The sequence below is a fragment of the Mirounga leonina genome, unplaced genomic scaffold (assembly GCF_011800145.1).
Source record: "Mirounga leonina isolate KUSES-001 unplaced genomic scaffold, KU_Mleo_1.0 Mir_151, whole genome shotgun sequence".
NCBI classification, from domain to species: Eukaryota; Metazoa; Chordata; class Mammalia; order Carnivora; family Phocidae; genus Mirounga; species Mirounga leonina.
The window spans coordinates 13,990,973-14,016,433 of record NW_023270377.1 but is presented as its reverse complement, the minus strand read 5'-3'; the positions used below and the strand labels follow the sequence as shown (position 1 = coordinate 14,016,433).

At 41.4% G+C, this 25,461-nt stretch overlaps 1 protein-coding gene across 1 annotated transcript; it reads right to left on the bottom strand.

Moving 5' to 3' along the window:
• Positions 1 to 320: 320 nt before the first annotated feature.
• On the bottom strand, positions 321 to 24,214 carry AP1S3 (adaptor related protein complex 1 subunit sigma 3). The gene is made up of 5 exons (XM_035008332.1): positions 24,209 to 24,214; positions 17,368 to 17,546; positions 15,243 to 15,351; positions 8,066 to 8,203; positions 321 to 2,292 (listed from the first exon to the last, which is right to left on the bottom strand). Exons 1-5 carry the CDS (start codon positions 24,212 to 24,214, stop codon positions 2,257 to 2,259), a joined length of 468 nt encoding a protein of 155 aa, XP_034864223.1. The 3' UTR covers positions 321 to 2,256.
• Between the last annotated feature and the right edge of the window lie 1,247 nt (positions 24,215 to 25,461).

The window sequence follows — 25,461 nt, the reverse complement described above, 5'->3', positions numbered from 1 at the left end:
GAAAAATGTGGGTGAATGATGAGAAAGAAGTCAATAGGAGCAAAACAGTAAATACTCTTCTCTCATCTGCTGTCACATGCTTGTGAAGTTGCTCTTGGACAGTAAGTACCAAGAAAATAAAGAGATCACTTTAAAGGGACTTCACCAGGAAGTATGGGTAGCAATTTCATGCATAAAATTGGACTATCAGACTAAAAAATAATTATATTCATAAAGCACACTCAAGTTTCTCATTAAAAAATTTAAAAACATTTTATTTGTAAGTTTTATACAAATTTAGCATTTATTATCTTTCACTTGGTAGTTTTATTATAATTATATAATATAAAGAAAATATAATTATTATTTTCACCAAGACCCATGTAAAATGTCCCCCAAATCCCTCAAATTTACACAGTGTGCTATATCATTATGTTCATTTTCTAGGTGAGACACTGACATGGAGTCTGAAAAGCCCTCCATACAGCTCAACAGTGCCTCATGTGGAAGTATCCAATTTGAAAGAATACATGAATAAATACCTTCACCCCAAAATGGTGGAAAACTTCAAAGGAACCAGAAAAACTGTGTTGATTTATATAAAGTCCATCTCTACAAAACTTTTTAAAAATAAAGAGTTCCACCATATTGACAACAAAAAAGTGAAACCACAAATCTGAAGACATAAAATAAACATAAGTGATCAAAAATGACAGCTAAACTTCAAGCCATGCCATCATTGTAATCACATGATTAATTTGAGTAAATATTAGGTATTAAAAGCCCAATAATTCCTTCACATTCTAATTTGAGTTATTTCATTTTAGTAATGGCTCTATTGAGGAATTGATCAATTTTTTTTTCTGTTCTTGTGGTCTTGTCTTGTTATTTTCCCCTAAATCTATCTGGCAAGATGAACCAAAGAGGACATTTTTCCCTCAAAGAGGACATTTTTCCTTCATGTTCTCTAAAGATCTACCATATAGGATCTTCTAGAGAAAGAATACAACAGCAAGCATACTCTTCTCATAGGAAAAGCACTAAGGGGCTCCTAACCACTCCAACAGGAATCATACCAGACCTCAAAACTAACATTAAAAATGCACAGACAGGACATCAGAAGTGGGACATCAAGACAGAGTATGACGAACTATTTTCCTATAATGCCTGATCACATTTACTACCTGGTTATATAGAGCTTTCATTCCAGGAAGCACGAATGCAACATACTCACCATAATAATGGTCAGCAGCAAAATTTGGGGCATGAGGAAATAAAAAAGAAGGAAGAGCATCTACCATATAGGCTGTAATAATAATCAATTCTCTAAGTCTAATAAACAATAAGTCTTCTAATACAGTAGGCATACAATAAAACATATTTGAAGCAAAATCTCTCAAGCAATGAGTGCTTGGAACCTCAAAAATTATTAAAATCATAGTAGTAATAATAATTACTACTATTGGTATTAGTCTTCATTATACTATTTTTATAGTAAGGGAAGTCACAGACACTGTATCTCTGAAGTCTCAAATCCTTATTAAATACACAGAGTTTGTAGGAAACACAGCCTTATCGGAATGCCCTTAATATTCAACTAAAAGGTAAAATTAAAACTTCAACTAGATGGCAGCTTCTAAGACATCAAAACCATTTAAGTCCCTTATTGCCTTTGGTTATTTTCCTTAATTCCAACCCTGAAAAATAAATGAATTTAGGACATTAAAATCAGATACATTGTATCTGGACTGAAGTTACATTTTACTAAGCATATTAAAAATGTCTAGCATTATGTATGAGCTCTGAACTCTTAACAAAACTTGGAATTATTACAAAATTTAAAAAGCTAAACATTTAGAAAAGAATTACTGATATAACATATATTTTACATTCAAAATCAGGGGTTATTACAATGCACTTTTCAGTTGTCAGTAGAGGATCAAATGCAACAAAAAACATATTGTGACACATTTATTTAAATTAGCTTAAAAATATCACACGGGTTCAAACACTGCAAAACAAATATTCAGTCAGTTGAGTCACGAAGCAGTTATTTGAACATCCAGACTACAATAAGTAGGTATATACAGTATAATACAGATATGTAATAATGATAAATATATTATGTTAAACAACCCTTTGCTAGTTAACAAAGAATCCCTTTTAGGTTATTTTTGGCATGATGCCAGGGGCTCTGTCAAAGAACTGGACACCAGGAATTTGCTAATTTATAGGCTCCCAGCGTGTAGCACTTGGACTCTTCAAGTAGATGCATAGCTAAAACGTAGGCTTGTTCATATATTCTTCCATTGTCTGAAAGAGAAAAATAAATTAGAACAATTTCCCCTTAAACCACAGCCTTTAGCAGCAGGTGAAACCTTTTTCATTCTTTTACTTACTCATTTTTTGCTGTTACTGAACAGAAGTTCCCGAAACATATATGGACATAAATCTTTGCATCCTGATCAAGAACAGTGGTTCAGAGTTTGAGAATAATTTGCATACATCTCCATATGGCTGGAACTAAATAACTTTCAACAGAGAAAGAGCTGAGCTTGATCATAAAAAGAATGTCGGATAAGAAAAATACTAAAGCATCAGCGGCCAGCATATCACTGTTGACTTCAGATAAATATGCCTACTGAAACGATCATGAGAACCACCTCCAGGCACATGTATTAGAGAAATCTCAGTTTCTGCTACAGATTCTGTGCAAAACATCTTTTTACACTTACTGGCAAGATATAAAGGATAGACTACGATTCATAAGAATTTCTTCCATGTAGGGGCTCCTGGGTGGCTCAGTCGGTTAAGCATCTGCCTTCGGCTCAGGTCATGATCCCAGGGTCCTGGGATCGAGCCCTGCATCTGGCCCCCTGCTCGGCAGGGAGCCTGCTTCTCCCTCTCCCACTCCCCCTGCTTGTGTTCCCTCTCTCGCTGTCTCTCTGTCAAATAAATAAATAAAATCTTAAAAAAAAAAAAAATTTCTTCCACGTATTTTGAAACGCTTTCCTCCAAAGTATGCAAACTTTCTTCATCCCCATCAGTTGGCAAGTTTGCTAACATACCACAAGGCCATAATTTTTTTCCAGCACTTTTTAAAAAATGTTTGGACAGATTTGCAATTAGAGGTAGAGTTAAAATATACAGTGATTTTGCAAGCCCTTTATCATGCAAGGCGAATGGACTTTCTCTTGCATTCTTTCCTACTGTAAACATATATATTTGTTTAACAGAGTGGTTCCTGGGTTGAATCAATAAGGAAGTTCAAGGCAAGTACCAAGCCTTGGGTAATGCCCCTGCCTTTTCCGTGTGAGCCAGGGTCAGCTCAATCAGCAATGTGCAACCTGTTCTTAGGCCTGAACCTCAGGGTACATGATTCACTTGCACCTGCCAGGGAAGACATTGATCAGCATGGGCCAAACTGAGCAAGGCCATGGCTAAGCAACATTGCTCAGAGGGTACTGAAGTTAGAAATCCGGTGTTCTGGGGCGCCTGGGTGGCTCAGATGGTTAAGCGTCTGCCTTCAGCTCAGGTCATGATTCCAGGGTCCTGGGATCGAGCCCCGCATCGGGCTCCTGGCTCAGCGGGGAGCCTGCTTCTCCTTCTCCCTCTGCCTCTCTCCCTGCTCATGCTCTCTCTCTCTCTGTATCTCTGTGTCTCAAATGAATAAATCTTTAAAAACAAAACAAAAAAAAGAAATCCAGTGCTCTAACTGGTTTTCACCAGCTCTGTTTAGAATTCCAGTGTTCCTCTGATGAAATACTTGTGCTCAGTCATCCACACTTTCTTATAAAGCTCTTACACCTCACACTGGCCAACAGCAACCCACACCCTAAGACCTTTGCCCTGTATCTCCTCTTACAGAAGCTGCTGGTGTCTTTAAAATTAGCCGGAGTATCACATTGGCCTGGGGCCCATGCCTATTTTGTAGCATCTGGAGTTTATATCATTAAAAAAGGAATACAAAGGGGCACCTGGGTGGCTCAGTCAGTTAAGCGTCCAACTCTTAATTTTGGCTCAGGTCATGATCACAGGGTTGTGAGATCGAACCCTGCACTGGGGCTCCCCCAGCATGGAGCCTGCTTAAGATTTCCTCTGCTTCTCCCCCAACCCCAGCTTGCACTCTCTCTCTCTCTTACAAAAAAAAAGGAATACAAAGAAATACAAAATTGGGTATAAAGTTTATTTAGAATGAGAAAAGAAATAACAGATGCTAACTTTTTTTTAAAAATTATTTATTTATTTGAGAGAGGGAGAGCACAGAGGGAGAGTGAGAGGGACAAACAGAGAGCAGGGAGCCCGATGTGGGGCTCGATCCCAGGACCCTGAGATCATGACCTAAGCCGAAGGCAGATGCTTAACTGACTGAGCCACCCAGGTGCCCCCAGATGATAAATTTTTTTTAGAAGATTTTATTTATTTATTTGTCAGAGAAAGAGAGAGAGAGAGCACAAGTAAGGGGAGCAGCATGCAGAGGGAGAAGCACGTTCCCTGCTGAGCAAGGAGCCCGATGCGGGGCTCGATCTCAGGACCCTGAGATCATGACCTGAGCCAAAAGCAGACGCTTAACCAACTGAGCCACACAGGCATCCCTCGGATGATAAATTTTTAAAAGATGACAAATACCGCAGAATTCAGAACAACAGCATATGGTTTCCATTCATTAAGTACCTGACACACTTTATAATATGTTCATTGCATGGCTACATATGCTTTGCAGTTAGATATCCTACCTTTGCAAATCTCACCACATGAGCCTGCAGCCTTGGAAGGGGCTTGGGCCAGCAAAAGGCTCTGGAATTGTCACTCCACTGACTTCCTGGTTCACTGGCCTCTAGTTATCGGCCCTGCTTCACAGCACTGGTTAACTCAGCCTGCTAAAGACTGCACGGACTGCCCTTTCTGAACCATGCTGTTCCCTAGATTACATGAACCAAGAGCACACAAGGTCCGTATTTTCTTGAGCTTGCCACTTTCAAGGTTGGAACAGACTTTTAAGAATGACACAACCTTAAAGAGCTCTGCTCTGGCCATTCACAAGAGGACCCAGATCTGTCCCTCAGGACCCCATCTGTTATCCATCTTGTACCCCCACATTTCTTGTGGATTCAGCACTGTGTGCACTACAACTTTTTACTGCACTATGGTTCCGCTTAGCTGTTAACATGAGTTGTGCTTTTAAGGGTGACAATGTTGGGGTGCACCTAGCCATTTCTCACGCATCCACACATACACAGGCAAGATATCCTGTTTCGTGAGCTAATGAGGTACATTTTGACCCTCGCTTCTCACCCTGTGGGGGAACCTCTTCTGTCGGTCGCCCCCGCTGGCGATGCCAGGAATTGCAACCCCCGCAGCTAATGAGGACCATCTTTCCCTTTCAGCTTCTTTTCTCTTCTCATTCCGCACCACCGCCCACAGGTTGTCCCCCTGAAAATAAGGCACCTCCTAAAGTCACCCCCAACCACTTAAACTGTTTTTTTCTTAATCCGTACTACTAATGTCAAGCCCCAGTACACTCAGAATAATCCCTGAGCATTTGGAGATTTAAGACTATGTATCTTCTTACTAAATATGTGAGGACAGCCTTTCTATTCTAAGAAACCTTTCCTGGGTAGGAGTCGGGGAAAGTTCCAGGAGCTAAAAGCACAAGCAATATTACAAAGGCCTCCCTTAACCTTTAATAGCTACATGTGTGTGCTCAGGTCCAGAGAACAGGGAAAAAAAGAAAGCAGTCATGTTTTTCCTTATGTAATTATGTTACTTGCACCCCTTCATTCTAAACATTTCTGATCAGATATACACAGTCAATTTCTCAATCAGCTCCCCAAATGTTCACTGATTCACTGACTTAGCTGAAGTACCCAGAGCCCAAGAGAGCACTGATAACACTGTCTCTATTTGGCAGGTGCTGTGATTTCACCAAGAGAGATTTGGAGGGCAGTCATGGCATTGCCTGCTCACTATGGGGACGCCGGGGCTAAATGGAGGGGATCCGGAGGCCTACCCATCAAGACCTTCCACTTGATCACCAGGGACATGAACTACCAGTTAATGTTTACTTGTGAAAGGGCTCTCTCCTGAAATCTGTGCTTCCCAGAGTTCCATGGAACCAGATTCACTGCAAGCTCTTTGAAACTCTATATATTTCTTACAGAGGAGGAATTCAAAATAATCCAGGTGTGTCTTGGCCCCAATTCAAAAAGCTTTAATTACTGTGAGTGCCAAAGACCCTGCTAAAAAGTCCCTTTCTCCTGTAAGGCTTAGACTCCACAGTCAGGGCCCTGAGGATAGAATTATAAATAACCCCTGGCATGTTTTAAGAAAGGTAGTTCTGTGGAATTTCCAAACCACTGAGTTCTCAAGCACCTTGTAAAATTCCCTTCCTGTGGCATTTGGAGAGAGCCAAGTAAACAGCAGAAAGTTTAAGTGCATTTCTTGAGGCAAGAACAACTCTGGAAAGAAATGCACCGGCCTCCTAAAAGGCACGCGCAGACACTGGGGTACTGCTCCTACAGAGGTCTTCCTCAGGGTCCGTTCACCTGAGGACCGGTTCCCCTGGATGGGCAGGAGCAACTCGTCGGTTCAGAGACGTGCACAAAAAAGGGGCTAGGAAACCATGCCTGATGTTGTTTTATTAACACAGTCAGTATCTTCTTTCTCAAAAGGCAGTAAGAATGGCTTTAATGCCAATTTTTAAGAGAGAGTTTATGATCCTCTGGGATCTCCTGACCAGCTACTGTAAAACAGGCAAGCGGAAAGACCCATGGACGCTGCAGGAAGAAGTACCCAGGGGTGGTGAAGCCAGGACAGAGCTCAGCTTTGAGCCAGAGCTGGTGGGTTCACCTCATTAGGGAGGCCAAAGGTCAGAGGGGTGATGTGCTCTTTCTCGGTGTCATTGGGAGGAAGGAGTGAAGGGGCTGATGTAGGTGAGTCCCCTTACTGGGTACAATGCCAATCTAGCCTGCTTCTAAAAGACCCACTGTATTTTTTTTTTTAAGATTTTATTTATTTATTTGAGAGAGAGAATGAGAGAGAGAGAGAGAGCATGAGAGGGGGAGGGTCAGAGGGAGAAGCAGACTCCCTGCCGAGCAGGAAGCCCAATGCGGGACTCAATCCTGGGTCTCCAGGATCATGACCTGAGCCGAAGGCAGTCGCTCAACCAACTGAGCCACCCAGGCGCCCGAGACCCACTGTATTTTATATAAATATCACAGAACCAGGAGCACATGGATGCTTCTGGGCCCATTTATACCTTGGCAAGCAAGCCACAGTATTCTCAATTTATTTATGCAAATAGGAGCACACAGGCAGCCTAGGCGGGAGGTGTGAGAAATTTTAATTAAAATGATAAATGCCATCTTCAATAATAAAGCTCTAATATCCCTGGTAAATGAAATAACGACGTACTCCTATTCTCCTTTCCCAGGGTAGCGCAGATATATATATATTTTTTAAAGATTTTATTTATTTACTTGACAAAGAGAGAGAGTTAGTGAGAGCAGGAACACAAGCGGGGGAGTGGGAGAGGGAGAAGCAGGCTTCCCGCCGAGCAGGGAGCCCGATGCAGGGCTCGATCCCAGGACCCTGGGATCATGACCTGAGCCGAAGGCAGACGCCTAACGACTGAGCCACCCAGGCGCCCCGGTAGCGCAGATATTTTAATGAAAATCTTTTTATACCTCTCGTAAAATCCTTGAAAAAAAATTAGCACCAAGCTTTTGATACCTTTTTGACAGTTAGGTATCCTCACTAAAAAAAAAACTCAGCCAAACAAAGAACGAAGATTCTGGAGCCCAGCGTCCTGCGTTCAAATCTCTATTCCACACTTACTGGCTGTGTCACATCAAGCAGATTGTTTAACCTCTCTGTGTCTCAGTTTACTCAGCTTCAAAATGAGGGCAAAAAATGCTACCCACCTCTTAGAGGTATTGTGATAATTAAATGAGTTAAAACAGGTAAGTTACTTAGAAACTGCACTCAGCATAGAGGAAGCGCTCAGTAAGTCTCTGCCAACATATCATCATCATCACCACCATCATCATTATCATTTTCCCCCATGGCACCAACGCTGGGTACTGACCTCCTGTAACATATCAGAATCTTCAATGGCTTTGACAGCAGATTTTTTGGACGTTTCCTGAATTTCTCCACCCATTATAAACTCGTCAAGGATAAAATAAGCCTTTTCGAAATTAAAGATAATATCCAGCTCACAGACCTGGTAGACAAAAACAAATGTTTTGGTAAACTTGCAGGAATATCAGGGCAAACAAATGTCAGTGTCTCAAGCTTTCTCAACAGTTACACCCATGTGGCATACCAAAGATAAAACCATCAGATGGTATCGTAAGGACCGAGAAACAGAACGAGGGGATCCCAGGCCTTTAGCAAAAGTAAAACCACATTCCATTAAGCAGGCCATGTCCCTAAATAATATTTCTTTATGTCACAACAAGAAATTTGAGACTTGGGACAGGAATCAGGCAGCACGAGCTCATATTTCCATCTGCACGAATAGAAGCCAAGTCCCCATTGCAAGTCAGGCAGAGGACAACGCCTCCTTCCTCCTACTCGACCGGCTGGAAATCTTGGCTCCTAGCTTTAGGACTCTCAGAAGCTCACTCTTCAGAGGCAAATTAGCTCAACTGTGCTAATTTTTCTCAAAATTATGTCACAAGCCAGTGGTTCTCAAACTTCAGAGTGTATCCGAATCCCCCAGAAGGCTCCTTAAGGGACACAGTGCTTGGGCCCCAGCCCTGGAGTTTCCGATTCGGTGGGTCTGGGTAAGGCCTGAGAGTCTGCACTTGTAACTGGTTCCCAGGTGATGCTAATGAGGCGGGTCTGGGGACCACACAGGGAGAACGACTATCATAGACCAAAACAGAGTCTGATAGATTTTGCTGTGTAAGGGAAGCAAGCGACAAGAGCACCCCCCTCCCCCAATAATCCAGATAGGGCTTGTTTCCAATTCCCTGACCGGACCAGCACTCAGGCACTCTCCTGAGGTTTTCCTTCTCACTTATTCCTCAACTCCCCAACACTTCTGTTTCCGGTTCCACACCCTCTGGAAGGCTTCCACCTGCAAGTTTTTAGCCCTCCCCCTCCTTCACTTCTCAGCAACACTGGATACCCTTCACCAGTCTTTTTCCTGAAAATCCCCTCTCCCCTGCTCCCTGACTTTGGCAATGCCATTCAATGCCTGTTCCTGTCTTCCATCTCTGCTGAATCCTGAATCCTTCTCAGACTCGTTGGATGATCTCTACCCCTACTTCACATTTGGTTAGGAAGTATTTATGGAGTTCTCGGGACAGAATCAGCAAAGCCAGCCTCATGGCTGCATGTGTCTTACATTCCAGTGACCCACCTTCTGCTTTAATGCTGGTGTTTTTCATGAAAGCCCTACGTATATTCTAGACAATGCCAAGGACGCTCTACAGCTGTGTCTGGCATGCAGGTGTCTTAACAAACCCAGATGTCTAGCCCTGATCTCCTTCTGGGGCGAGTCCAGTATTTCCACCTGCTCATTAGACCTCTCTGCCTGGATATTCCTCAGGCCAAGGCACCAGGTGCCAAACTGAGGTTAAGCGTATTCTTTTCCCCGCAGACCCTGTTTTCCTTCATAGCTGCAACCTCTATCTGTGGCCCAATCTAATTCATCCCACAGATCCACTTCTTTCCCCCTCCCCCTCATCCCTCTCTCTCCTTCAGTCTCATCCCTCTCAGTCTGGTCTCCAATTCCTATTGATTCTATCATGGAAATAAATCCCAGCCCTTCCTGTCTTCTCCCCGTTCACCACCGCTGCTTCGGCCTGCAGCGTCTCATGAAGGCCACTGCAATGACCTTCTAGGCGGTGTCCGTCCGCACTCAAGGCCAACAACCATTAACACTGTGCTGAAGTGCCGATCTCTTTCCTCTCCTGAGTAGGGTCTTATGTTAAGGACAAAGCTTCCATTCCTCTGCCTGGCATATAGGACTCCTGACCACCCAGCCTGGGTGGGCTATCTGCTGCGCATGTCAGCACTCAGCCACCCCATGCTACACCCACACTCCACTAACTCACCGGGTTCTCTTATGCCTTTACCCTTTGCCCATCCCAGCAATTCCTGCAATGACCCCCAGTTGGCCTTTTCTTTATTCTGCTGGCAAAATTAAGCTCATTTTTCAAGGCCAGATTCAAAAGTCAGGGGCACAATGATTCCACCGAAGCCTTTCTCCCCCATTCGGATTTCACACCGCTTGCTCTGTGTTCTCTCTTTCTGTGTATGCTGACTGATCAATCTCTGCCCCCCCAGTACTGTGAGCTCAGGCACAGACCTTATCTTATCAGTCATCTCGCTATCTCTGGTATCTCGCACATAACAGGACGCAGTACACATCTGCAGGATAAATGAGTCAGTCATCACTTAGGCCTTGTTTCTGTGATGCTGGGAATTAATGGCTTCCCAGACCAACAGTTCTCTGATGTTGCTGAGTACTATAACTTTACATAAAACCCATGTCAACATTTTAGCAAAGGGTTTAGGTCATACATTTACCATTTAGGTCAATAAGCTTGCAGACTCCACAAGGTAAACGGTTAGGTAAATACCGCTATCATAAATGGCCAGCTCAGAAAAACTCACCTAATTCATCTGCAAAGGTCATGGTCTCCTCATTCATTAGAAAGCAGCATCAAGTGGGTAAATCAACAACAAGTGGGTGTATATATCTAGAGCTACTTCCCTCCTCCCTCAACAGTCTATCTCTGCCTGCGCTGATGACATGGAAATTCCATGTAGAAGTTGGAAAGAATGAGATAGATTTCTATGGACGGCTGTGGAAAGAACTCCAAGATACATCTGTAAGTGGGGGGAGGGGGGAGAAAAAGTTGCAGAATAATATGCATAATGTCATAATATGCATAATCCCATTTAAAAATAAAACTGTATATGTCTAGAAGGATATGTAAAAAAAATACACAGTTTTAAATAATACAGATAAACAGAAAGAAAACACAATAGCTCAGGCATCCATGCTCATTAGAGAAGGTACGAGAAGCAAGCAGTTACCAGAGGTCAGAAGAGGCAGGAAGTCAGTAGTTATAGTAGCAAGAGCTGAGGAACCTCAGAGTTCAAGGCAGGCGTAGACCAGGAGTCCAAGACAGACAGGAGCCTCATTAGGAGAAACCAGCAATTAGAATCCTGCAAGATGAACCTGACAGATACTAATGCAAGTTCTCTAGTTCTCTAGGACCATCTCAAACCCCACTCTCAGAGAGGCAACCTGCAGGCTGGCCAGCAGCCATGGGGCAATTAATTTACTGCATCTAGTTTCAAGAGATGGGAATAAAGTAACAGGGCATGCAAAGCCAGATACACACACACACACATACACACACATACACACACAGAGGCAGCTTGGATATACAATTACTATCTCTAGATCATAAGGAAACAGATGCACAAGTTCCATTGAAATTATAGAGAGTTACAAATGAGCAACTATTTCATATATGGCAACTCCAAAATGCTACTTCTTTGGTTATTCTTTGATCCTAACCCCAAGGGGTTACTGTATCTGTGAGTAAGAACAGGGAATATCTCCCAGAGCACCTTAGACCAAATGCAGAGCAATTACTCAAATACTTGTGAGTCCACCTCAAGGGTACTGTCCCGGTACATCAGGAATATGCCCTTGATGCTCAAATGACTGCATTTCATCTAATTATGCAAAAACAAGTAGTTTCCATGTTCATAAACACATGAGACTGTTAATTTCTTTTCTCATTTCTTATGTATCTCTATTCTGGAAGAAAGCTTATAAAAGGCAGAAACAGTGATAATTTAATTTTACCCTTGATCTCTTAGCCTATGCCTTACTATAATCTGACCTGAGGGTCTATTCTTGTAGCAGAATACATGATGCAGAAGATTATTTCTGGCATTTCAATAACTAAATACTTCTGGATAGAGTCTAAGAACCTTCTCTTACTAAATTCTGTTCTAAAGTAAATACAAAAAGTTTAAATTATATACAGTAAATGTATAAAACCATATATACAATAATTACGGTTTAAGGTACAATGACATAGCAATTGACAGTTTGTAAAGTATTGTTAATTACACTGTTGCTTCGATCCTCACAACAGCCCCATGAGATTAGCAAAGTAAATATTTCTATTAATCTTTTTGAGTGTTATTTTTCTTATATGTAAATTAGAGATCTATCCCGAGCCAAAATCATGAGTCTGGTTAGTGAGTGAGTGGACACCAGGACCCAGCAGGACTCAGAGCCCTCCTCTTCCTCCCAGAAAACTTCCTAAATCAAGATCAAACCTCTCTGGGGCAGCAACACCCATACTCTCTGAGCACATCTGTAAAAACTCACACTATAGTCTATAATGGGAAAATATGCAGGTGGCCAAATCCTCAGACAGACCTTTATCAACTGGGAGATTCTGGGACATTTCTTCTTAGCCTCCATAAATTGGGGTTAATGCTGTTTACTGAAGATCAAAAGATTAACCAGTTAATCCTTGTAAATCTCCCTGGAATTGAAAAATGCTCAAAAAACACATAAATTAGTAGCCAGAGATTTTGATTTATCTGTCACAGGAAAGTAATATTTTCCAATGTTATAAGAGAAGCTCGGGACAAAGTTTTCTCTTCGATAATATTAAGGGTAGAATTCCAGGAGACCTTCAGGATTAACACAAGAGGAAAAGAAAGCCAAAGAGAAATATATTATTCCTGAGATGATGTCAATGAGAATCAGTACTGGTAGGCTTTGCTCATCACAGTTAATTAATAAGAACTGAACACCTACTGGGCAGATAGCCTTGAATTGCTCTTAGCTGCTCTTAGCTTAATAAAAGATTCCTTGAATTTTTTAGTGAATTAAATTTTGGTCCATGGGAAAGACAGAGCTTCTAAAGGTACACCAAAATAGGATGAAAAATTAATGTTAGAGAAATAGGAATTCATTCTGATTCTCTTTATATCTTAACTGGGCTCAGCTTTGGTGAAGGTGATTTAGATTCTCTTAAGAAAGCAATGTGTTCTCAAATATCTAATATTTGGTCAGATAAGACTGACATAAAAATTTAACCTCCATTCACATTATCACAGTCAGGGAAATCTAGGAAAACACAACAGGTCAAACCCGAGTGCAGAAATTAGGGGCAGAAGGCAGGTCCTGGGAAAGCCTGGGCCTCAGGAAAACACCTTCAGGCCTTTCTTTACAAAAGGCCAAGTTTGCAGTGGATTTCAAAATGTCAGGCTTCCTTTGAATAATGGAAAGCATAAAATTAAATAATCTCATGTTCAAAAACATGCAATTATACACCTGCGAATCCCTCTCTAAAAGATGAAAATAAACATGGGCAGCTAAGAGAAAGAGAAAGAAAAAATGGTCTGGCTGTCTTACTCTCTATACTGACCAACGACCTAAAATCTCCGAAGCGACATTTAAAGTCATCTTCTACCATCATTTACGAAGGGAAATAAAGGGGAATAATAAGGATGAAGGGAGGGAGGGAAAGAAAATTCTTCAAAAACCTTTCAAGTACTCACCCTTGTGAAAATTGTTGCAAGTAATCTGATAAAACCCTGGCGATGCTGCAAATGTTACTCATTCCATTGACCAGAGCACAGAAAGTCTTGTGGAAGCAAACTGTCCCAACAACACTTAATAGAAATCCTCAGTGACCCAGGGAACTGGGAAGGGAGCATTACTGAGAGAAAATATATTCCAAATCCAATGATTTATTTCTTAAGACCATGAAATGGATCGCATGTTTCTGGAACATTTGCTAAAATCTGGCCCAGAGTTGCTCACAAGTGTTGAAAAATCAAACAACTAAATCCTAGGTCATGATCTCGAGACACTTGAAGTTTGGTGTTCATACAAATCGTGCACAAGTTAAGGATAATACCAGGCTGTCCCATGTGGTTGGAGCACTGAGCCTATCAGGGATAAAAAGAAAGAACAGCGAGAAGGTTGGAGAAGTGGTCTGGGACTGATGTTTAGAAAGCTTAAATGCCAGGCTAAGAAGTTGGGCTTTTATTCATTATAGATGATGGAAAGTGGCTGAGGACAACCGTCGCCTGGATCCATGCATTGCAAGGAAGACGGTAACTAACAAGCCAGGAAAGGGAAGCAGAGAAGAACCCAGAGGCATAAAGGGCCAGAGATGAGGTTTCAAAGAAAAGCAAAACTGCAATCCCAAGTAAACCTGTACTGGTGGGAGTGGAAGGAAAGAGATGGATTGTAGTCCCATCTGAATAGACAAAGGCAGCCTTTAGCAAAGGGTGGAGGAAGAACAAAGAAAGAAGCATTGAAGGATCCTGGGACATAATAAACTCAGTCACAAGACAGAACAGGTTTGCAGAAGATTATTTTAGTTCTCGACACGTTACAACGGAGACGGCTGAGAGAAGCCCAGAGAAGACTGTCCTCAGCAGACTTCTGGGAAGAGAGCCATCTGGTCATGGATTCCAGGAGGGTAGAAAGGGCAGGGGGAGGAAGAGAGCTCGGGGCAGAAACCAAGCAGGGGCCTTTAGAAACAGGATGAGAATTAGCAGAACTCAGGGTTGTGCCAAAAAAAAGAAAGGGAAGCAGTGACGAGCAAGGATCCCGTGCTACAGAGAGGTGAGGCAGGGGAAGCCTGAAGAAGCATCACTGGTGTTGACCAGTAGGAAGGGGCCAGTGGTAACTTTATGATTTCCTGGGAGCCATAAAGATGGAGCCCGAGCTGTAAAAGTGAATGAGTTCTAAGGATGGGGCACCTCATACAGGATACTACTTGGCAGTAAATGCATGGAGGTTAAATAGCAATAGGAAGGAAAAGGATTTTGGTTTCCTTGTTTGTTTGGCTTTTTTTTTTTTTTTCACGTATAAATAGTATTAAAGAACACCTGGAGCTTAGTAAAAGAAGCCAGAGAGGGGATTAAAAAGTCAAAATAGAAGAGAGATGACAGATGATGAAGAATGAGGAGGAAAACATCAAGGAAGCCTTCACAACTAAATTCTTGTTCACTGAATGAGCTCTCTAGGGTGGTTGTGTCTGAAGACAGAGAGAGACACGGCCTGCCTCTGAAAGCTTTGGAACCTTTGTTTACAAAGAATCACAGGAAGGGGGAGAATGCCTCATATTCTGATCCTTGTGCAAATGCAATTCATATTTTAGACTTGAGAGAGAGAAGGAATGCGATAAAGACAGAACTGACATAGAGCTGAAAAGGGGACTAATTCCAAACAGACCAGTTTGGACACTTACATTTCCAAAGTATTTGTCCAGCAACTCCACGTAACGATGCACAATCTCTAGTGTCAAGAGCTCATTGTCCTGATTTTCTACAGCACAGCAAAAATATAAACTAGCATACCTTGAAAGGAAAAACACGAAGAAAGAAAAGTAAAATACGATGACACATCCAATAACCTGAAGATGGTGTTTTCTGCAGGGAATATGCGAAGCTCCCTCTTCTCCAGAGACTCTCCCCATCCAAATCCAAGAAAGAAGTCATCATTCATCACATCCAATAGCCTCCCAATATGTGAAAGAGAATATATAAAAACAGAGTGGCCATTGGGTTATTTCAGTTAATTATATGAAAGACTCTCAACACCATTTTACCCTGAGGAACTGTTATCAGGAAGACAGAGTCCTTGGTCCAGAGTAATGGGGGTGTCTGTTCATGCCCCTCCCCTGCTTGTGAACCATCCTTTCTAAACTTCAAGCCCCCGACCCAGGCTCTCACCTCACACTCCTTCTGTATTTGACCCACCCTCAGCCCATCCAGTCTATCCTCCTGCCTAAAATCCTCTTTCCCACACCCATCTGTGTGGTTAATGCCAACTCCCCGCCTTAGCTCTGAGCTTGGATGTCTTTCCTCCGGGAAATCTCTAACCTCACAGACGGGACTGGATGCCGGGCTCTGCACACCTGTGCCTCCCCCAACAGAGCACCTAGTGCTCTTCACTGCCCATTTCATGGCTTGTCTCTGCCCCACTAGGTCACTGGCTTCCCAAAGGCAGGTGCTGAGTCTGCCTTGCTCATGTTCCCAGGAGCTGCAAATATCTGTTGAGAGAACTGCTAAAGCCTATTCTTTATACAATGGCTTAAATCACAAATGAACTCAAAGTTTTAAAAAGCCAGCAGGCAGAGAGTAGGGACAAGCTTCTTGTTGACAAGTGCTTCCTGGGACTCTGCCTTGCCGTCCCTGGGATGCTTATTAAAAGGGGCCTTCACTGACATCTCTCCGGATGCTAGTACTAAATGCTTTAATAAACTTGGACCTGGCGGAAGCAGCTTTGCCCGGGCACTTCTTCATAATTTACTCCATTAAATATAGCCTGCCAACTGGCCTCTGCTTTTGCCTTTCAGGTTTTATAAACACCTTTTGCAAGAGCCTTCCTAATGTGCATTTTCTTTCTGGGAGTGGCAGGAGGATGTTGAATGCAGGGTCAGGTCAGCTAGGTTCTGGTCCAGGCTTAGACATGAATTATCTGGGCCTCTATGAGCAAAATGGCTTGACCTCTTAGGGTCTCAGTTTCCTTACCCATAAACTAAAGTTGCTCACCAGTATGGTCCTGCTATGGCAAGCAGGTGCAATAATGAGAGGATATGTAAGTTTTAAAGCCAGAAGGAGGGGCGCCTGGGTGGCTCAGTCTGTTAAGCGACTGCCTTCAGCTCAGGTCATGATCGCAGGGTCCTGGGATCGAGCCCCAACTCGGGCTCCCTCCTCAACACGGAGTCTGCTTCTCCCTCTCCCTCTGCCCCTCCCCACCCTGCTCATGTGCTCTTTCTCAAATAAATAAAATCTTTAAAAAAAAATAATAAAGCCAGAAGGATATGGATTTGAATCCTGACTCTCCCAATTGCCCCTTAGTTCCTGTGACTGAAGACTAATTACTTAGAAACTCTCTGTGGCTTCAGTTTCCTCCTCTGCAAATATGAGTAATAATGGCAATAATAAGAGCTGCCCTTCCCTCTAGCACCTTAACCTGCATTTTGTCCCATAGCATGTATTACTAACAGATAAGGTTTTGTTTGCCTAACCGATGAGTATGCCCCGTAAGAGCAGCATTGTTTCTGTCATTTGTTACGGCATCCACTGTCATTAGAAGTGCTGGAAATGTAATAGGTGCCCAGAAGCTATTTCTTGAATGCACTTGTACATTATCCACATGTAGATTACATCCCTAGAATCCATCCTGGCACATGGAAAGCCTTTCAATAAATGAGAGTTCTTTTTTGCTAGTCTCCTGATACAAATATTGGGGTTCCAGGCTCCAAAGATTTCAGTAAGTGATGCAACTGGTGCTGTAATAAAAAATGTTCAGGATTAAACAATCCAAAGCAATAATGAGAAAGACAGTTTTCATAAAGTTACTCACACCTTTTATAAACAAGTTTTAGCTCCTTCCAGTCAATAAAGCTGCTTGTCCTCTGACCACGAGAGAGAATAATCTGAACAATTTCCCGGGTGATCCTTTTCCTCTCTTTGTCAGGGAGAGTCGTGTACCATTTCTGCAGCCGTAATTTCCCCTGTCGACTGAAAAGCAATATGAAATGTATCTAGAACAAATAAAGGACAGAGAAAAACAGAATTTGATCAGCTAAATCATTCTACATAGACACTGGAAATTAAATGGCAGGGTTTACAAATGATGATAATTCTGAACAAATGAAAAAATTCTCACCAGCATGAAAACTATCTCATTTGAAAATTACATTTAACCCATCCGAGAACAAAGAAATGTGTGCGTCCCAAACATGGCTTATTGGTATTAGAGGGGAAAGATAAGAGTTTAAAAAATTATCCCTTTTGGGAGTCACAAATTTATTATAGGCAGAAAAATATACAAAGGAAGAATGTAACTCTTTTAAGAAAACAATAAAATCTTCCTTCACAAGGCAAAAATAAAGTGTTAATAACAGTGGAAGAGTTTACTTTAAAAATTGCATCCCAGTTCCATGTCAAAACTATGGCAACATAGTGATAATAGAGGGGGGGGAAAGGGAGAGAAAGGAGGCAAAGGAAGATAAAGCACTAGGAAAGGGTGAGAAAGCAAGAAAGGGGCTACATTCTCAGTCTTTTTGTTTTTTAATAAAAATTGTATATATTGAAGGCATACAAGAGAGGGATCTGATACACATATCTAGAGTGGAGTTACTACTATAGTCAAGCTAATTAACATTTCATCTCCTCACATGGTTGCCATTGTGTGTGTGTGATTACAGCCCCTGAAATCTAATCTCTTCGTAAATTTCCAGTAGTCAATCCAGTATTATTAACTATAGTCATCATCATGAACAGCAGATCTCTAGACTTACTATTCATCTTATAACTGCAACTTTGTGCTCTTCAACAAACATCTCCGCATTTCCCCCACCTCCCCACTCCTGGGAATCATGGTTCTACTCTATATGCCCCTATGACTTTTAATGTTTCAGATTCCACATATAAGTGAGATCATGCAGTATTTGTCTTTCTATGCCTGGCTTATTTCATTGAGCATAATGTCATCCAGGTTTATCCATGATATCACCAATGACAGGATTTCTTTCTTTTTTATGACTGAAAATATTCCATTACACACACACACGCACACACAAAACACACACACATATATACCACATTTTTTTTATCCATTCATCTATCGATGGACACTTAGGTTAATTCCGTATCTTGGCTATTGTGAATAATGCTGCAATGAACTTGGAAGTGCAGATATCTCTTCAAGATACTGATTTCATTTCCTTTGAAAATACACCCAGAAGTGGGATTGCTGGATCACATAGTACTTCTATTTTTAATTATTTGAGGAACCTCCATACTGTTTTCCATGATGGCTACACCAGTTTGCATTCCCACCAACAGCGTTCCCTTTTCTCCAAATCTTCACCAACACTATTGTCTTTTGTCTTTTTGGTAACAGTCATTTTAACCAATGGGAGGTGATCTCCTATGGTTTTGATTTGCATTTCTCTGATGATTAATGATGTTGAGCATCTTTTCATATACCTGTTGGCCATCTGTATGTCTTCTTTGAAGAAATACCTGTTCAGGTCCTTTGTCCATTTTTTAATCAGGTTATTTATTTTCTTGCTATTGACTGGTTTGAGTTACTTCTATATTTTGGATATTAACCTCCTAACAGATATATGGTTTACAAATATTTTCTTCCAGGTGGCCGCTTCATTCTGTTGATTGTTTCCTTTGCTGTGAAGAAGCTGTTTAGTTTGATGTAACCTCACTTGTCTATTTTTGCTTTTGTTCCCCTTGCTTTTGGGGTAATATCCAAAATATCGTTGCCCAGAACGAAGCTTTCTCTTTCTACTTTGTTCTAGTAGTTTTGCAGTTTCAGATCCTACATTTAAATCTTAATCCATTTTGAGTTGATTTTTTTAATAGGGAGTGTCAGAAGGATCCAATTTCATTCTTTTTCATGTGGATAACCAGTTTTCCCAACACCACTTATTGAAAGATTTTCCTTTCCCCTTTGTGTGTTCTTGGCAGCTTTGTTGAAGATCAAACGAAGTCTTAAATGTAAGCTCTTTACCCCACTTTGTGGCTAACTTGGCTGAGAGCTTTAGAATAGACCATCTCATGTAACAATTGTCTTTGTCATCCTAATAGATTTGTTAACAATTTAGATAGTGTGTTGGCTATGTTTGGAAGCAACCCAATCTTATTTTCAATTAAGTTTCAAAACGTGTATTTTAAATAAGGATTTATATTTCAATGCATTTTAAAAGATTTAAATGAATGGAAGACACCATAACATGTAGAAATTTACTTTGGTACCTTGGAGGTTCAGCAGAGATGCTTTTCAGAAATTGTCAGATGGTATAATATTTATTTGATGGGAGATTAAGTTTTCTCAAGGCACCATGTGAGAAGTAGTTTAGAATCATAATTTATTTCGGGGCGCCTGGGTGGCTCAGTCATTAAGCGTCTGCCTTTGGCTCAGGTCATGATCCCAGGGTCCTGGGATCGAACCCGCATTAGGCTCCCTGCTCCGCGGGAAGCCTGCTTCTCCTTCTCCCACTCCCCCTGTTTGTGTTCCCTCTCTTGTTGTGTCTCTCTCTGACAAATAAATAAATAAAATCTTAAAAAAAAAAGAATCATAATTTATTTCATCAGGTTTTTGCTTTCTTTTCTTTTAAAAAAAATAAAATTCAGTAGGGGTTAAGTGTGTTATGGAGGGGAGAATGATATATACTGGAAGCCAAAATAATTAAAATTTTAAAAACTTTTTTTTAAAGATTTTATTTATTTGTTTGAGAGAGAGAGAGAGAAAGAGCATAAGGGGGGGAGTGGTAGAGGAAGAGGGAGAAGCAGGCTCCCCGCTGAGCAGGGAGCCCCATGAGGAGGGACTGGATCCCAGGACTCTGGGATCATGACCTGAGCTGAAGGCAGATGTTTAACCGACTGAGCCACCCAGGCGCCCCTTTAAAAACATTTTATTTATTTATTTTTTTTTTGCAAATATTTTAAAAACATTTTATAAATAAAATATTCACCTCCTTTTATTGAAGAGGTTTGGCTCTGAATATCAGGGCATAGGTCATAAAAACTCACTAGGTGGTGATATCTGAGGACCAAAAGCAACCAGGCTCTTTCCTCAGAGCTCCTCCTACCTCAAACCTATAGAATTTGAGGTCTTCCTTAATAAAGTTATATCCTGTCTTAGAAAGAAAACATATCAAGTCAGGAAACGACAGATGTTGGTGAGGATGCGGAGAAAGGGGAACCCTCCTACACTGTTGGTGGGAATGCAAGCTAGTGCATCCACTCTGGAAAACAGCCTGGAGGTTCCTCAAAAAGTTGAAAATAGAGCTATCCTATGACCCAGCAATTGCACTACTGGGTATTTACCCCAAATTATACAAATGTAGTGATCTGAAGGGGTACGTCCACCCCAATGTTTATAGCAGCAATGTCCATAATAGCCAAACTATGGAAAGAGCCAAGATGTCCATCAACGGATGAATGGATAAAGAAGATGTGGTATACATATACAATGGAATATTATGCAGCCAAAAAAAAAAACAACAACTAAATCTTGCCATTTGCAATGACGTGGATGGAACTAGAGGGTATTATGCTAAGCGAAATAAGTCAATCAGAGAAAGACAAGTATCATATGATCTCACTGATATGAGGAATTCTTAATCTCAGGAAACAAACTGAGGGTTGCTGGAGTGGTGGGGGGTGGGAGGGATGGGGTGGCTGGGTGATGGACATTGGGGAGGGTATGTGCTATGGTGAGCGCTGTGAATTGTGTAAGACTGTTGAATCACAGACCTGTACCTCTGAAACAAATAATACATTATATGTTAAAAAAAAAGAAGAAGAAGAAGAAGATAGTAGGAAGGGAAAAATGAAGGGGGGGGAATCGGAGGGGGAGACGAACCATGAGAGACTATGGAATCTGAGAAACAAACTGAGGGTTTTAGAGGGGAGGGGGGTGAGAGGATGGGTTAGCCCGGTGATGGGTATTAAGGAGGGCACGTATTGCATGGAGCACTGGGTGTTATACACAAACAATGAATTATGGAATACTACATCAAAAACTAATGATGTAATGTATGGTGACTAACGTAACATAATAAAAGAAAAAAAAAGAAAACATTTCTTAGAATAAAGACTTGAGAACCAAGACATCGCAAGTGAGGAGAAAGCAAGTGTGAAAGCTCTGCTCATCTAGCAACTTTAAGAAACATCACCCTCAGTGTGGAAGTTTAAATATCTGCTGAGAACAGAGCATTTTCTTAAATACCCATTTCACTATCAGCACAGGTATAAATAATTCAGTAAGGGAACACAGTCACTGTTTTCTAAGAATTAAATTGAGAAAGGTATTTTTATGTCTAAGAAGAGATCATCCTAAAAGTGACATTCTAAAAGTACAAGGTGGAAAAAAAATTAAAAATAAATAAAAGTACAAGGTGGAATGGTGATAGAACCATAAAACCTCAGGATCTTGAGAACAAGGCTCAGCTTTGGATCATTACCAATGGATAAGTCTATTCAACTCAATGTCTAGCAAATGGTCAGACTTTCGCTAGAGAAATGAAATCCACACATTTTTCTTAGTGCTCACTTTGCATTTCCTCTCAGAAAAGATTTTTTCTTCCCATCTAACCTAAATCTCTTCTGTTACAGTTTAAGCCATTTTTCCCTGATTTTATCCACAGAGTAAATTAAAAGACAGGATATCACAACCTCAGGAGTAATAACTAACTCTACACATATTTGAAGATAGCCTTTCAGGTTACCATGAATTGTCTTCCTTCCAGGAGAAATAACCCTGGTTTCATGTTGTCTTCTTATTGGTTCTATTTCCAGATCTCAAAATCATGCTTGTTGTGATTCCTCCCAGATTTCTCCATAGGCTAAATGTTACTTTTAATTGAGGGCACTCTGATCAATCCCCAAAGTTCCAGTGAGAGGCTGGAAGTAGGGCTGAGTTTCATTGTGGATTACTTTCTAGTTCTTCTACATTGCAACAGTCTCTCACCATCAGGCGCCTCCCCTCTTAAACGTGGATCAACAATGTAGGGCAATGAACAAAGAGCAAATCTTTATTCTAACAATGAGTTCAAAGAGAAAGGATGATCGGGAACCTGATACACACATCTGTAAAGCCCATATAAAATATACAAATACATTCTAAATTCAAAAGAAGCAACAAATTGATTCAAATTTATCCCATAATTGCCTTGCATAAGACAGTGTTGAGAGATTTAGCCCTCTCGAGTTCTGCTCCGAGACAGAACATAGCTTGTGTTTGTGGTGTCTGGTGTCTGTCACGTCCAGAGTTAGCGGTGTGGCTTGAGAGAACCAGCAGAATGAATTGTAGTGACTCACAAGAGTTCATCACCTCCAGCAATTTTACCCAATTTATCAGTTTAGTCATTCAAGACATATTTGAATAATATGTTTCAAGAGGTTAATCAAACACCTTTATTGATTAGCATTAGCTAATTTATTAATTAATTTACTCTCAAGAGTAGGAAGAAAGCAATTGGAAGGGTTTTTTCAATATTTACAAAAAGCCAACTTACATTCAAGTGATGTCATAAACAAACTTCTTCTGACTTCAGAAAATAACACCCAGACATTCCCCTTCCATAGTACTGCTGAGATAAGAGGAGTAATGGAGAGGCTGACTGGTAATACCCTTCTGGAAAATGCTAACTCCAGAAATAACCATAAAATCCAATGAAGTATGTTGAGCGAGGTTAAGTTCTTAAATTTAGCCCAACTGTTTTGGCCTCAGGTGGACACTTAGCTTTACCAAGATCTCCCATTCCTTTCCCAGAAGCCCTTCTGAGGGGTCTGGTTCTGTACCAGATGATCCTTTAAATCCAAACACGTCTGGTTAATCCAAGCATTCTTTGTTCTCAGAGTGTCCACTAGTATAATCCTTGACCTAATTGAGTATAGCCTGAATTTGTCACTTTGACCCAGAATGCAAACTACTCTGGGCATTTTTGTAATTTTATTTCTGAAGCATGTCCCGGGAGATACCCTTAGGCCTTGCAGGAAGCACAAAGCAGACCAATACCAATCTACTTAGCCTGCTTTGAACCAGTGTTACCATCTTCCTTCTCATTGAAGATAAAAGGTGAAAGCATCCAGTAGCACTTTGGGTTCTTAATGTTTGTAAATCTCCCTGCTCCTGAGTAGGGAGTTGTAGAACCACAACTAGCTTCCAAGAAGAGAGGCATCCAGGAACCTTTTCCTATCCCCAACACTGTCACCTCACAAACACCCCCTATTCAGGGCTGGCTTGTATTGCAGGATCTGAGCTGCAAATATAAGCCCACAGAATACGTTCCTTTCCTCCCATTCCATCCACTTGACAGGCCCTTCCTCTGGTGCCCTGGAATTCATGATACATCACTTAAACAACACTACTTCTGGAGTCCTCACCGCCTTCGCCCCTTTTCTTCTGCATCCACCCTACAGACTCCCAACCCAGATCAGCCCATCCACTCTCATCTCTGCTTCTCTACCGAGGTATCAGGCACTCCTGAGAAAAATCACAGAAGACCCTACAGATTGGTACTACTTTAGGGGTACGATGATCCAGCTCAGTGAAATCTCCAGTGGTACTTGGAAACTCTCCATCAACCTCTTCACGTAAAGGGTTGCTAAGCAACTCCCCCTTCTGTTCCCCACAGGGGTTATTGGAAGTCACCACCAAGCCCCTCCTATTCCTTACCTCCATCCTTACTCCCTGACTCTGGGAAGATAAAAGTCAAGAGAATAAAAATCATTCCACAGGGTTTCCTTGGCTCCTCCCACACCAGTACACACCCACGTGGACAAACTCAGTCACCCTCACCCCCACCCCTGCCAACTTACTTTCTCCCTATGTCAAAGAACACAATATTATCTTCTGTCCTGGCCGTCCACCCTCACCTATGTCTTCGGGAATGTGGATTCAGCATTCTGACACTGGCCCTCTCTTCTGAAACTTCTTACATGTAGATACTGAATAATTCTAAGTCTCTCTCATGTTTAAAAAACAACGGTCCTCTTTAGAATCCCAACCTTGACTCAGCCGTCAGTGTCGAGTCCAAAAAGTGCCCACACCTTTTGACTCAATAAGCCTACGGTTTAAATCTGTATTAAGGATGTGCCTTAAAATGCAGATAAACATTTTGGTGTTAATGCTTACTGTAGTTCTTTATAGTAACACACAAACAATAAAACTGTAAACTACCTAAATTACCAATAATAGAGAAATTTTGAAATGCTATTTGTTAAATGATTTCGGTAAGTGAGAAGTCCTACAGTATAATGTTACATCAAAAAAAAAAAAAAAAAAGAATATAGGGCGCCTGAGTGGCTCAGTTGGTTAAGCGGTTGCCTTCGGCTCAGATCATGATCCCAGGGTCCTGGGATGGAGTCCCACATCGGGCTCCCTGCTCAGCAGGGAGTCTGCTTCTCCCTCTGCCTCTCCCCCGACTTTTTCTCTCAATCTCGCTCTCATGCTCTCTCAAATGAGTAAATAAAATCTTTAAAAAAAAAGAATATAAAATAGTACACGGAGGATTACAGCAACAATTTATACTTACAGAGACATTATATAAAAGAAAGACACGAAATTGTTCATAGTGTTTATCTTGGAAGAGTGGAATTATAAATGTTATTTTCTTCTTTGTACTCGCCTGGAATTTCCCAAATTCATATGCATGATTTTATAATTAGAAAAAAAATGCTTAATGAAAAGAATATTAACAAGTTCAATAAAAATCAGTCAGCATTCTATCTGAAGGTCAAATACTAAGTAAATGTCAAAGTGTTTTCAACAAATAAAACTATACCTCAAGGAGATTGCACAGTACTGGCTATTCAAGAGATCCTGCAGGACCCCCTGCCCCCCACCCCACCCCCTCGGCGGGAGCTCACAGCAGGTGTCCTGGCCATGGGACCATGCCTGCATAATGACAAGGAGGGTAGGGAAAGAAC

What these genes read in the sequence shown, in the direction of transcription:
- AP1S3 (XM_035008332.1), bottom strand. An exon ending in CTAAAACTTGTTTATAAAAG is followed by an intron (nt 15,352 to 17,367) that starts GTGTGAGTAACT and finishes TTTCCTTTCAAG; the next exon opens with GTATGCTAGTTTATATTTTT. An exon ending in ATTCTGATATGTTACAGGAG is followed by an intron (nt 2,293 to 8,065) that starts GTCAGTACCCAG and finishes TTTCTCTTTCAG; the next exon opens with ACAATGGAAGAATATATGAA.